Here is a 15,529-nt window from a genome sequence, read left to right as displayed (position 1 = left end):
TAATTTAGAGAAAGAAATATATCAATAACGGCATACGAGACGATACGTTGTATCATAGGTTACTGTACGTGTTTGCGAGAAAGAACTGTACATATGTATACATATGCTTACAATAAAGTGGTATTTGTGGTCAGGGTGACTGGTCATAGCGTTAACGTTGTCATCGATTTCCATATACCATTTTCCTTTGATGAAAATGACCAATAAATGAAATGCAAATGATAATATCTTGTTGTTATGTGCACGGGATTGCTTGTTGTAGGCGATACTTGGAACGTCTTTACTGTTGTAAGGGAGGTAACTGCAAGATTACGGTTTCAAAAGTTATACCAATTTGATTGGTCGATTCTTCCATGACTTTGGCATGGGGTTTACAATCGAAGTGACAGATAACTACGGCAATATTCAGATGATATCAACAAAAACATTTTTGGATACGTGTGGTTGGCAGTTGTTGTCATGTTTAAAATGAACAATTATATAGCTTGGTTTTATTTCGGCAAAGACGAGAATATTTACTGAAACGGACCACAGGTGAAGCGGACTTGGAAATACCGACGCGAAGAAAAATGGGGCTCAATTATAATATATTGGCATTATTTTCAGAGAATTGACCCAAATATATGTTCCTCAATGCCTAATTGTATCATATGTAAAATATTAGAGGTTTATTTGACCGATTTTTAAATTAATTTTTCATTTGCGAATCGCGGCCCGATTGTCGTTAGAGTTGAATTGCCGAAATGGCCGATAGTGGACCCAAAATCGATATTTTTACGAGAGAATGGACCCAATATAGCAATCTTTGGTGTGTGTATAGAGACCATATGAATTTGTTTTTCATTTACCTGGAAGTATTTTGAAATAATTTGCAAAATACCGAATTCACGACCAAATTTTCGATTGTGACGAACTACTGAGACGGTGTTAAGTTCATGTTAAGGGTCATCTATATAGCAGAATAGTGTTGAATTTCAAACACGAATAAATACCTTAAGATTTGCACAAAAAATGTCATGTAATATACCAAAATGTTTGTTTGGACATGTAGCTTCTTACAATCAACAATAATATGCTATAGATGCTACCAGTTTCTTCTGTAGAGTAACTTTGTGGTAAGATTTGGCATGGAATAATTCTAAGTCACGCAAATAATAAAACCTGAAAAATAGCCATGCTGTTATGTTCACAAGTGTCTATAGCACAGGGCAGGAGCATTTGTTTGACCGGATTTTACGGTATGTACGTATAAACACTTATATTGTTTTGACCTTGAAATGCAAATGGCAGCTGAGAATAATATTACACAACTATGGCTTAAAGGAGGCATTTCAGTTAATAACAAAACTCCTATATCGTACTTTTAAGACATCTCATCATAGTAACATGAACATTTTGAAGTCAATTTGTTAAAATGGTTAGTTTGCAGCCTTTTTCAGAAATAGGCATATTTAACCCCAAACTCAACGGTTGAACATTTTTCATAAAAGCAGTCTTCTTGCCACTTCAAGAATACTTTATATTGTCTAATAAGAGCATTTTTGATGTTTTAAATACCTCCTTATATGCCATATTTGTGTGATATCGTTCACGACCGCCATTTGCAATTCAAGGCCAAAATAAAAACAGCGTTTATACATATAATAACGTCAAAGCTGGTCAAACCAATGCTCCTATTTTGTGCTTTAGACACTTGTGAGCAAAACGACATGGCAAGTTTGTGTAATATATGGGATACAAATGAGTTAATTATGTCCCCCTGAAACATGCATTTTTCTTACGTTTTGTTGAAATTTACAAACAGCTTAACAAATTACATGTCAACAGCAAGACCCAGGGTTTGCCATGATACATACTAAAAGTTCATCATGTTCCTCTGTGACATTGCACCATAATAGGGATTTATAGGCCTGTAAAATATCAATGTTTTGACTGGATTTGCTGTTTAGATGCCCCTTAAGTCAATCTGATTAAAATCAGCTGTTACATGGCTACGTTTACTATGCACTACGTCTACGTAAAATTTTTTAAAGCCAGAAAACGGAAATCCGGATTATCTAAAAACAAATGCAAAAATACTTGTGATATTCACTTAATTTGATATTCAGTCGTTAATTGTTATTTGTAGTTTTATAACTTCTGATATATTGTGATTGATTCTCTATATAATATTGCTGTGGAACTTGTGTTATTTTTCCAATTCATTTTAATAATTTGTTAATTTAGAATTTTCATCAAGTCATGATCAAGACTTGAAATTCTCACTACACCATACTTCAAACACGGAGTAATCAATGAATTGATAAACTGAAAATTGAAATCAAGCAAATGAGTTAATATTTACCTTAAATATTTTTTCAATATACAACAAATGTTCAGATGACTATTTGTGCCATGCTGTTACAAGATTTCAGTTTCAATTCTAAAATTGAATTAGTATGTAAATATATGTTAGCCTGTCAATATCCACAAAGCGAGTGTAGTCTACTGTACTCAAAGTCATGCCAGTAGATAGCGGTACACATACTTACTGCTTACATCAAGTGCTTACTTGTGTGAACTATAAATCAATAACAAAATGGTTCATATATTTCTATATATGACTTCACAAATTATTTGGTGTCTGAAGATCTGAATGAAGTGAATAAACGATGTATTAAATTATGTTTATGAAATATTCAAATCATTGATCATTCTCTTTTAAAAATATTGATTTCAGGTCCATTTTGGTAATTCAACTATGACGGCAATCAGGCCTCAAATGGCGAATGATTACAAAAATTTTAAATACTTCTCGGTCAAATAAACCCCTAATATTTTACATATGATTAATTTTGACATTGGAGAACATATGATTGTGTCCATTCTCTAAGCACTGGTAGAAAGTACAGAATAGAGCTTCATAAATATATTCTCAAAATTACTAATTACCCCGGTAAATATAACATTTTACATAAACCTCCCATGACTGATGGTGAACTTAAAGTTGCAAATCTCCTGTGTCATTCCAATTTTGATGTGTAAATATATACACATACGGTATATACATGTATATAGATATAGATATGGAATGCTTCACAAATTTGCATACAGTTATGGAATCTTATAACACCCCCAAAAATGTTCTCTCCACATAAAGGTGTGATTTGTGCAATTACATTGCTGAACTGTGTGGTTCAGTATGATTGGATGATCAACATTGAAAAAGGACAATAAATAGGGAATGTGTCATCCCATCGAATGGACTGTAATCTTTGTGATCAGGTTTGAAGTTGAAAATGAAGCTTGAAGTTTTCTTTTCCTGTTTGCTGAATTATTCGATGAAGATAGTCTTTATCTTGTTGTTATCACATTGTTTGCAATACTGTAATTATACCAGAAGTATATCTTCTCATATAAAGATTTATTAACATCAAATGATTCCAGAACAAAAGGAGTCAAGTTTTTTTAGCCCACCATCATCAGATGGTGGGCTGTTCAAATCGCCCTGCGTCCATGGTCCGTCCGTCCGTCCGTCCGTCCCTCCCTCCGTCCGTAAACAATTCTTGTTATCGTTATTTCTCAGAAAGTGCTGAAGGGATCTTTCTCAAATTTCATATGTAGGTTCCCCTTGGTGCCTAGTTATGCATATTGCATTTTGAGACCAATCGGAAAACAACATGGCCGACAGGCAGCCATCTTGGATTTTGACAATTGAAGTTTGTTATCGCTATTTCTGAGAAAGTACTGAAGGGATCTTTCTCAAATTTCATATGAAGGTTCCCCTTGGTGCCTAGTTATGCATATTGCGTTTTGAGACCAATCGGATAACAACATGGCCGACAGGCAGCCATCTTGGATTTTGACAATTGAAGTTTGTTATCGGTATTTCTGAGAAAGTACTGAAGGGATCTTTCTCAAATTTCATATGGAGGTTCCTCTTGGTGCCTAGTTATGCATATTGCGATTTGAGACCAATCCGAAAACAACATGGCCGACAGGCAGCCATCTTGGAGTTTGACAATTGAAGTTTGTTATCACTATTTCTGAGAAAGTACTGAATGGATCTTTCTCAAATTTCATATGGAGGTTCCCCTTGGTGCCTCGTTATGCTAATTGCATTTTTAGATCAATTGGAAAACAATATGGCCGACAGACCGCCATCTTTGATTTTGACAATTGAAGTTTGTTATCTCTATTTCTCAAAGTACTGAATGGATCTTTCTCAAATTTCATAAGTAGGTTCCCCTTGGTCCCTTGTATTGCATTTTTGGACCAGTCTGTCCTGAAAACAACCTGGCAAACAAACAGCCATTATTGTTAAATCTCAAATATCTTATATAGCTAGGATTCCCTTGTTTGAAAAGTACTGGAGGGATGTCTCAATTTGCACAGATTAGTAAAATGAAGGGAAAAGTAGAGAAAAGATCAATCTGACATGGAACCTATAAAGATCATTCAATGGTGGGCGCCAAGATCCCTCTGGGATCTCTTGTTGTTTTGAAGTACCATACATGCTTTAGTACAGTTTCAATAGGATACATTCCTAATCCGGGCCTTGATTAGCAGCTCTGGCTTTGGTTTTCAGTAATTCTTTATGTGTGTTTCATCATATTAAGTTGAAATATGCCAAACTAACGATGGAACTAGCCTAAATTTAGTGCATATTAGAAGTCGGCATCAATAAGGTCACAGAGTCCTGGCTGTATTATAACTGATGATGCCTTAAATTCCCGAAAGAAAGAAGACATATTTTATTTTCATCCATCTTAGATCTATCTTAGATCAACAAACTTCCAATTTCAATTAGGACCTTACAGAAACATGCATGTGTACAATCATATCAGAACAGCTGCAAACATTTCAGATTATTTGCAATTAATTCCTAAACCGATATCAGTAAATTTATCAACTTTAAACTTAGAAGATTACTGATTTTGGGTTAAACAATAATGTTCGTTTACAGTACTTCCAGTACTTTGATTATTGTACGTTTCTAAGTACAAATTATACCAAACAATATAGACACTTTGGTGATACAGTTCGTCTCGTCTCTGACTAAATTGAGGGCACGATGATTATTTTTACAGGACATTAAATGATATCAAAACAGGAAACGATACAAATTAGCCAATATAAACAAATGTGTTAAACTTTTTTTGCCATCCGACAAAGATGTTGGTAACTGTTATCTTAACTTCCATTTTTTTCAAAATTTAATCGTTAATACGTTTAAATTGTCTCGCGCTTTTAAACATGTATATATTATGTACTTAGCTTGAATTTCGTGTTAAAATAACAAATTACCGTTTTATTGTTCAGACTTTGTGAGTTGTTGATTTGGTGCATACGTATCGATATGGTCTTATCTCCAGTACTTTATAGTGTATAGTGGTATCTGGGTTCTTACATATACATGTAGTAGTATTACACATCTAACAGAATTGTGTACCTTATACCCGTATAAACAACGTGTCATTGTTGGTACACAACCCACAGGGACTTGACTAGATTTCCCCAACCATACACGGTCCATATATGTGTATTATAGTATCAGGGTATGTTTTGGGAAATCGTCAATGTGGTTAGGCTCATTGCTGCACAAATACTTTATTACAGTCAAACCTGTCTATAGCGACCGCCCAAGGGGAGGCAAAAAAAAAACCCGGTCACTATAGACAGGTTGCCTTTATAGACAGGTCAAAATTATTGCACCAACCAATTTACTTAAAACTGCCATAAATAAATTGTCATTGAACAGGGCATTCAGAAGACCAGTCAGAAGTTAAATAAATGCATAAACTTTATAAATCTGAAGGGTTTAATATTTAATGATTTTGTGGACCCAAACACAAAGTATAACTCAAAATGGTCTTATGGATAATTTTTTTTTAATATTTTGTTCTGAAATAATGCTATATGTATCTATCAAATTATCTCCCTTTCTTTCATAAATAAAGAAAAAGAATACACAATAATTAATTAATTAATTATATTTGTGTTACTACTAATTATTTTGTGTTAGATAGTCTTACTTCTTAAAACCAAATTTTTTTTTCTGACCCAAATTGAAATCCGGATATTTGTGTCAGTTTACGACTTTTTGTATTACATTTTACTACCGCTCTTTGTACTATTATGTCAGTGATGCAGTCATTTTGATATAATAGATCCTGACTTTAGAAGTGGAATTAACGAAATGTGAATTATAAAGAACCCCAAACACGTTTTTCCCCATTTTATTAAGACATTTAATTTGATCGAGAATGAACAGTAGTTCAGTGAATGGTCATTACTCATACTCTAAAAGAAACTTGGTTCCTTCGCCTCTGTGTACCTGTGGTCTAATTGAGGATGCATATCATTTTCTCTGAACAGGTAATAACTTGTCCTATCTACGACATAAGTATATCCTCACCTTACCATATAACATAACTGTAAGTTTATTACTGTCTCGAGATGCTTCTCTATTCCTTGCTGTGCAAAATTTCCTGGTAAATTCAAACAGATTTTCCATGGTCACGTAGCATGTGTATATTTTGTACGTTAATTAATTTATATTACTACCAAACTTAGATATATATCTACAACTAGATGGAAGCAGCAAACCCAACTTTTACTTTTTTCCCCGTTTTTATTAACTACATTTAACTTAATTATTTGATCAAATTCCAACTGATGTTTTCACATTAGACTCTATTGCCATTATGATACGATGTTGTGTTTTATCATGTCTATGCTGTTATGTAACGTCAACCTATATATATATAGGTGTCACGGATTTATATAAATGTTTTAACACTTGTTTCTGATAACTTTACAACTTATATGTTGTATATACTGTATATCGTTAAATGGAAATTGACAAATAAAACACAGTTTAAACTAAGACATTTTATTTGTCCCATATGTACACTACTACGCCCTAGGAAGTCTTGCTTCGCGTTTCAAAGCAGGGGAGATAAACTATTATTAGAATCCAGTAATTCTTTACAAAAGCAAACCTGGGGGCTGGTCTATCACACCCCATTCATTACTTAAAGCATGCCTTCGTTGTGTCTCGAGAGCCTTCTTTTCCAAGAAAGGCGACCTGCTTTTTTGTTTACTTTCATATACTAATTTCATAGGCTGATTTCACCGAAGATCTTAACAGACAAATAACAGAGACCTCGCCAAGTCCTTTAGAGGTATCATTGATTTAATACCTATTAATAACGGAAATGATTTTGTCGATCGGATGTATCCTAGAGATCGTGAAATCAATGATTAAGGGAATCTTACATATCAGCCGTTTATAGCAAGCGATCAGCAATAGTTTAAAACTGGGCTAAACCGTGATTTCTTCTTAATTTCGCACGGGAAACGTTGACTTAAAAGATAAATGTGCTAATAACATTGTATACATATCATCTCTAAATCAGTTAATACAGGTGCGCTAATCTGTTAAAAACCTGTTGAACCGTAAACAACGCGCTAAAATGCTGGTGCGCAAAAGTAAGAACGTTTACAGCAGATCAAATTCCCTGTTGTAATTTCCATTTCTAGACAGTAACATTCCCGCTTTACCACAATATGGTGTTATTTCCAGTTGATTCGACAATCAATGGATTGTTTCCAATTTAAATAATTCCGCGATCCTAAAACACAGCATGTGAGAGATTCATGTTACATGGCAGATACAATGAAACATTTAATGGTCAGCATCATGATCTCATTTGTAAGTTTCCCGTTTCCGTGTGAGATATGGAGTTTGGCCCGATGTTCGTTGACATACATGTACCTTGTTCCGTTGCTACCGTGACCATTACATGACTGGTGTTATTGTTCTTTTTTATCTTCGTGTGACGTCATACCTTGTTTGTAATCCGCCCTCGTAATATCAGTTTTAAAATGTGTTGTTCTGTTCACATATTAGTACTATTTTCTTCTTTCTATCCCCAATACATTACATATTTTTGTGCGTAACATAGCGCTACATATAAACTAAGTCATGGAAACAGTTTCAATACTGTGGAATGATTTCTGGCCGCCATACATGTATGCATTCTATTTGATGTGAACTAAAGAACATGTAATATTTCATACAGTGATTCAGATCTAGCACTGTAAAATGTTCCACATGGACCGTGGCGTATTAGCATAAGTACTTGTGTACCTGGGTATTTGGATAAAATGCCTGTATATTATTTTAGGGGTTCGGCTTTCTGCGAAATTGTTAGAATGTAGATCGTGTTTCGTTTTACTGTTCTTTCAGTTTTCGTCATTGTTATTATTATATCCATGTATATCAATTGCCGTGCTTTAAAATCAGTGGTGTTGTCACTTAGACCAGGAAGTTTTGGGCTATATAATTTCATATACACCTTCTCAGATTCCTATTTTTGCTCCCATTCAGACCAGGAAGCTCTAAATCCACAACACAAGGTCTTATAGAGGATTAGTATATTTTACATACAGTTAAACATTACCGAATTGGCTACTTTGTGTATGGTCATGTTGAGACATGTGTTTGGTGTAAAAAGTAGAAAACATTTTAACAGATTATTTTAACAGCTGATGTCATATCAGACGAGAATTTAAATGATTTACATAATTATGTTGGTTTATCACATATATATCAGTAGTGATAATAGTAGTGTAGTGGTAAACACTGTATATAGATTAACATTTGTTGAAATAATGCTTATATATGCTGTCATCACGGGGAGGGATGTCAAAAATCGGCAAGTAAACGGATAGGAGGTTTTAGTCGTGTTTTTATCGAAATAATTTGGACATTACATGTATTCTATTGACAGGCGTAATTTCACCAAAGATGGCTGCTTACAACGTATAATATCAAAGATCTAGACATGTTTCCATACTATATGGGTTTTTTTAAACACTCTTAACACACATTTTCTAATAGTAAGTTTTATTATTTGTGATAACAAAAATTTAATGTCGTCGTTGTCGTTGTCGTTGCCGTTGTCGATGTTGTTGTCGTCGTCGTTGTTGTTGTTGTTGTTGTTGTTGTTGTTGTTGTTGTTGTTGTTGTTGTTGGTGGTGGTGGTGGTGGTGGTGGTGGTGGTTTTTGTTGTTGTTGTTGTGTGTGGTGGTGGTGGTGGTTTTTGTTGTTGTTGTGTGTGGTGGTGGTGGTGGTGGTGGTTTTTGTTGTTGTTGTTGTGTGTGGTGGTGGTGGTGGTTTTTGTTGTTGTTGTTGTGTGTGGTGGTGGTGGTGGTTGTGATGGTGGTGGTGATGTTCCCAATCCTACTGGTGATTTGTGACAACAGGTGTTTACATCACAAAATGATACTCCGTAGTTACCAGTGCCCTATCGTGTGTCTTCAATTAACATCAACATACGTCTTATATGTCACTTGTTCCAGATTGAAATATACTGGTATGAAATATCGAGTGATGATGTTGTGTTTTTATCGGGAAGTTTGCTTAATTTGCATGGAAAATATTTTATGACATACTCAAATTAAATTATTCATGCAGAATATTGTATAACATATTCAAATTAAATTATTCATGGAATGAAATACCGCTTTACCTTTTTTCGTCGCAAACCCTATCGCAAAGGGGGTCTCTTGGGAACCGAGAGGGAGGGGGCTATAGTATCGCGTTGTGTCCGTCCCTCCGTCCCTCCATCCGTCCGTCCACCCTCCTCTATCTCTACTCGTCACCAGAACTTCATACTTGGGACATGTGTTCACCTTGGTGGGTACCAAAAGTAGGTCACTCTGACCTATATTTTAAAGGCATGGGTTCACCCAGGTAAGGCCGTGTATCATGTACTAAATAGGCGACTAACTAGTCCGAGTTTCCTCTGACCCTGACACCATGCCTTGTGTTTGGACCCCTTCACAAGACATGGTGTCAGGGCCAGAGGAAAACCGGGCTAGGTAAGTATGCATGGTTACTTGAGAAAACCATTAGGGAAATGGTACTTAAAGAAACCACTAAAATTCGTCAGCTCACGATTTAAATGTAGAAAAAGATCGTTAACAAAATATTCGGCGACACTTGAGAATTTGTACCGTATGTTATCTAAATGATGACGAAGATGAATTTCATTTCATTCTAAAATGTCCATGCTATTCTGATATACGTAAGAAATTTATGAAAAGTTACTATTTTAAAAAGCCAAGCATGTTTAAATTGAAAAAAAGCTATTTAATGGACAAAACACAAAATAATTAGAAAAAATGACCAAATATATCAAAGCGGCTTATGCCAAAAGAATTTCATTAACTTAGTTATGCTCTCCGAGTATATTCTCTCTTACACGTACGGTATTTATTAATTTTTGATATTGTCAATGTTACGTGAATGCGTATAATAATGTATGCTCAAATTTGATAAAGAACTTGAACTTGGGCTCTATCTTCTGCACTACTTGTCACCAGTAATGTATGCCTGGGGCATTGGTTGACCTAGGTGAGGGAAGTGTGTCATATACCAAAAGTAGGTCGCTTTGACCTATATTTTCACCTTGACCTTCATTTTGACATTTGCTCTACATCAAAGAAAACGTTGGTCATGGCTGTGTTTCCTTCTCTAATGTCACTGGAAAGTCATACGTACGGCATGTGTTCATTTAGGTAAGGCAGTGTGTCTTGCAACAAAAGTAGGTCACCTACATTTTGACCATTGACCTAAATCAAAGAAAAAGTTTGTCCTGGCTCTATTTTCTGCATCTCTGGTCAACGGAACTTCATACTTGAGGCATGGGTTCATGTGAGACAATGTGTCCTCTACCAAAATAGTCCATTTTGATAAACAGTGTCACTTTGACCTACATTAAAGAACGGAATCGTTCGGGCGTGGTCTCCCACTTCTCGCTGGAACTTCCGAAGTACAATAATGTAACTTGTAATTTGGGGCATGGGTTCATTTGCATATGAACTTCTTATATGTTGGCTACTAGAATTACTGATATTCCTGAGGGGCGTGACAAAAGGGGTCGAATTTACTTAAACAAAATTCTTCTCCTCAAGACCCAGATATACAAGAATAAACTGCACTTTATAGAGTGAAAGCTATTATGGTGATTTACTGAAATAGTGAATTCCATGACCCTGGATCTCACGTTTTCCACTGGACAGAGACAGAGAGTAAACTTAACTAGAATCTCATTTTTGACAATCCATCGGAATTAATCAAATCTTGCTTTAGATTATCAGTGTGGGGTGACAATTTGATGGTATACACATATTGACCCTGATCAATGAGATATAAAAGTGTGTGTGTGTGTGTGTTTTTTTTTTTTTTTTTTTTTTTTATTTTAAGTTCCTTGATTAATCTACAGCTTTAAATATCTATTCTATATATGGACAGGGTAGGGTGACTTCACTTTTTTTACACTAGGAATAATATTTTGTTCTTTTTTTTTAATAGAAAATCTACATGTATTTGTATTTATCCGTAGGTATTCAGTCAGGTGACCATCATTAAGGCCCACTGGCCTCTTGTTGAATGTGGTGAGCCTGTCAAACAACGAATATTAGCATCTGTTCATTCTTGGCATGTATATACATTTCATTCCGGTAGGGGACTGTAATGTCTTGAAAAAATAGGGATACATCTCTAAGATTACACAATCTCTAATCTCGGACCGGTCTGTATAGAACCTGTCTACAAAGTCCTTTAAGACATGCCAGGTTTGTTACGTAGAACTATACATTGAAGATTTCACCTCTGCATAGCTAGTGGCAAAGCGATTTATATAAAATCTAGGGCGTTACGTAGTCTGTCAACATGACAAAACATTTAAAGCATCGACCGTATAATTAAAGGTGTCCAAATGCCTTTTCTATAATGTATTGTAAAGTTCATAGTAATCTAACAAGTTACTATAGATTCTATATAGTTTGATATAAAAAGATCGGAACTCCTGCCAGAATTGAAGTCCATTAATCTTATTTTCATTTCTAAATCTAAGATACATATAGAAGTCTAAATTATTTTTCAAGCCGGCGCACCCTCTTTGAACCCCATTAAACCCATAGTATTGGGAATATCCATTGGAAATCCTTTTTGGAGGGTAACTCCGTTTCATCCAATCAAAACCCTTGTTACAAATTACACGTTTGGTAGTGACGTCATAACCAATATCTTAACAGCTGGCTGTACGGCATAAGAAAACACAGGGCTTTCCGACGTAAGTATGCATTAATGATATATAATTTGGTTCATTTTGCAATAGAAATATGTTTTATTAGTCATTTGGTAACCGCATGTACATCATCACCTCGTTATAACGCTCAATGTTGTTTACTTGCAGGAGCAAGAAGTGAACTTTTTCAACAGTCGCCATCTTCTGACTCAACCCTCGAGGACACCTTCATAATATTCGCTGCGAATCGTTTTATGGCAGTGTATTTGCAACGAACTATATGAAGAATAGAAAGTGTTATGTCTGATTTATCGGAAAATTAATCGAACTGATAGACTTTCTGTTCACTTCGTCGTAAATTTTCTACCTGACTAACATATTTCCCAGGGGAGGTCATTGGCACTTTTCTGACAAGGTCAATACAGAAAAGGAGTGTTTATGTGCCGAAGTTAGTGGCGTTAGGGAAAACGCCAGGCTGGATCGTCGGACATTTTCAAATCTGTGCCATAATTATAGACATTTCTGCATAAAAAGGACGTGATGTATCGTGTGAAGACTATATGTTGTGGCCTTGCCAGGCCTGCAACATCCATAAAAGTTCTGCAATATTGTAGACCCTGTTCACAGGTCAAAGTATCTTCAGATTCAAAAGACAGTCAATTTAGCCGGGGTCCGACTGCTCGAAAATATGCGACCAAGGCTGCAGCAGAACCATTCCTCAGTGGCACCTCATCTGCATATGTTGAGGAAATGTACAATTCATGGCTTAAAGATGCCAACAGTGTCCACAAGGTACTAGTTATATGTTTTGCCTAATGGGCATTGACCAATAAGTTTACTTGCCAATATTCTTAATTACACAATATACTGTTTATATTGACCAATATCAAAATGGAAGCTTTGTGTTGAAGAATTTGTTTGTATTTGTCATTGATTTTTCAAAGCTTAGTTCTATTTTTTGTATGCATAATTTAACTTCAAAGGTATGTCATATTTAGGAAAGACTTTACCTGCACCCCATCAATAATTATCTTTTTAGTGTATTATGATATAGAATAGAATAAAGCTAGCATACTTAGACACTTGTGGAAGAATATAAGATTTTAAATGATTGGGTTCATTGGTTTGGTTTGGTTTGGTTTATTTTGTTTAACGTCCTATTAACAGCTAAGGTCATTTAAGGACGGCCTCCCGTGCGTGCGACATGCATGCGTGTGGTGAGTGCGTATGTGTGTTTTGGGAGGCTGCGGTATGTTCGTGTTAAGTCTCCTTGTGATAGGCCGGAACTTTTGCCGATTTATAGTGCTACCTCACTGAAGCATACTGCCGAAGACACCCAGCAGGACACCCCACCCGGTCACATTATACTGACAACGGGCGAACCAGTCGTTTGGGTCCAATGAGTTAGTGTTACACAAAGGTATAGAAACACCAGTGACCACAAACACCTTTGGTTGAACACTTCATTCCACAAGTGGAAAGAGTATTGGCAAGTTGTAACAAAGATAGCCTGACTCACTAATGAAGTCTTATAGCACATGACTGACAGTATGCAAATTGTAATTCTACTGACGTACCATATCATTTACCAACAAGTAAAGGTGTGTATGCTATTATTCTGCTTATGGAGAATATTCATTCGGTTCCATAAACCATCATTATGTTGTAATAGACAATTGCCATCAAAAATTCAAAAAAAGAAGTTTGCAGATTGGGAATGGCTATCAAACTAATATGATACTGTGAGCTGCATGCTTCTTCTTGTGTTGTGTGCATTTGTGTAAATGTGAAACACATGCAGCTTCTTTTCTAATGCAATGTATTTACATAATAATGTATATAAAGGACTGAAATTGGTAAATTACCAACATACCGTATTTGACCTAATAAGGGCGCCTGCCCTAATAAGGGCGCCCCTACCTTTTTTCAAGGAAATAAATCTTTGACTGAGTGTCAAAATGGTGTTCAAAAGTAATAATTCATGTGAAATATTTTGCTACTTTATGTGTTCAATTTTCTTCAGCAAATTAAGTAACTGGAACACATGTTTTCGCCACATTTTGTGTATTCCTACAGATGACATGTCAGTGCAAAGAGCACCCAAAACTAAACACATATACAAATAATAACTTACCATCTTTATTTGAAGGTAAAGTAAAGACTTCATTCTTGTTGATAAATAACTTTTGTTCAGAACAAAAAGCTAGTAAAAGACATTGTAAATCAATTATTAGGTCAAAGAAAACGATGTTTGATATGATCTGGGAAATCACCTGTTTCTATAAATAGAACACAAAAGAGTTCCATTTGAACATAAATGGTGGAACACACGTTCTCTGGTCTAAAGATCAGCTGGCATGGTTTACAAGTTTACAGGAGTATTCAAGTGGTGTTAAAGCTTAATATATGATAATGATTAGATATCTTCATCTGGAATATTTTTATGACTGAATATTTTACCGTTTCCACAACCTTGGGTATTCTGCTATAAGGTATAGTCTGTTTCATAAAACTTCAGAATAACTTATCTTAATAAGGGCGCCCCCACTGTCAATTACCCGCGCCCTGCGCCCTTATTAGGTCAAATACGGTATATTGTTTTGAAGATGAAATTACTTCATACATCTTTAAATTTCTTTGGAGATGTGATCATTAATCATTATGATGCAATTTTTAATAATTGATGACATTATGCTCTACAATTTAAAAGTTATACAAATTCTGTTTCATGTATGGCCCTTTTCAAATTCGTGGCTTTCAGGTGACATTTGGCAATTTGAGATTTGTTTTGTTTTTGCTGGGTTTATGTGAACAGCTACTGTCATTTTGAGGCCAGGTCTCCTTGTAGCAGTTGGTGACCACCTTACTGAACAACATACAAGATCGAGGCCCATTGTATGTCATCCATGCATGGCAATTATGGTAAAGTGTCTTCATGCCCAAAGACACAACCTTGCAGCACACACCGACTCGTTTCTCAGCTTCCCAAGAAACACAGTCAACACATCAAAACACACCCCTTGGACCTTCAACTGAGGTTGAGTTGGCAGCATTCTAACTGATCTTGAGTCATCACGGCCTACTTTTACAATTTTTTTGCAATATAAACCAGCCCCATCCTCGCTTACACAAAGAGTTCAAACTTATTCTAAAGATGAAATAAAAAATAGAATCTCAATGATGAAGTGAATGCTCTCAAAACAGTATCCTGATGAAGGGGTTATGTGTACATTTAAACTGATGAATGCGTTTGCCTCTAGGTGCCACTTTATAAATAATCCAATCATTATTTACCATGGTGTACATGTTGCCACAAACTGTTAATGCTATGGAAACTTTCATGCATTCATGGAAATTTATCAAATCAATATTATAGTAGTAATATAAGACTTTTAGTGCCTATTTAACATATTATTGATACAAGGTAAATGTACATTAGCTGAACA

At 35.4% G+C, this 15,529-nt stretch overlaps 1 protein-coding gene across 1 annotated transcript in view; it reads left to right on the top strand.

Annotated features, from left to right (window-relative positions):
* Positions 1–12,059: 12,059 nt before the first annotated feature.
* The window catches only part of LOC117332760 (2-oxoglutarate dehydrogenase, mitochondrial-like), a 38,103-nt gene continuing 34,633 nt past the window's right edge, over positions 12,060–15,529 (top strand). The window contains 2 exon segments of the mRNA XM_033891790.1: positions 12,060–12,128; positions 12,252–12,875. Coding sequence (XP_033747681.1) covers positions 12,624–12,875 — 252 coding nt within the window. The 5' untranslated portion in view covers positions 12,060–12,128; positions 12,252–12,623.

This window comes from Pecten maximus, chromosome 1, assembly GCF_902652985.1.
Source record: "Pecten maximus chromosome 1, xPecMax1.1, whole genome shotgun sequence".
In the NCBI taxonomy this organism is placed as follows: domain Eukaryota; kingdom Metazoa; phylum Mollusca; class Bivalvia; order Pectinida; family Pectinidae; genus Pecten; species Pecten maximus.
This window is presented reverse-complemented; position numbering and strand designations above follow the sequence as displayed.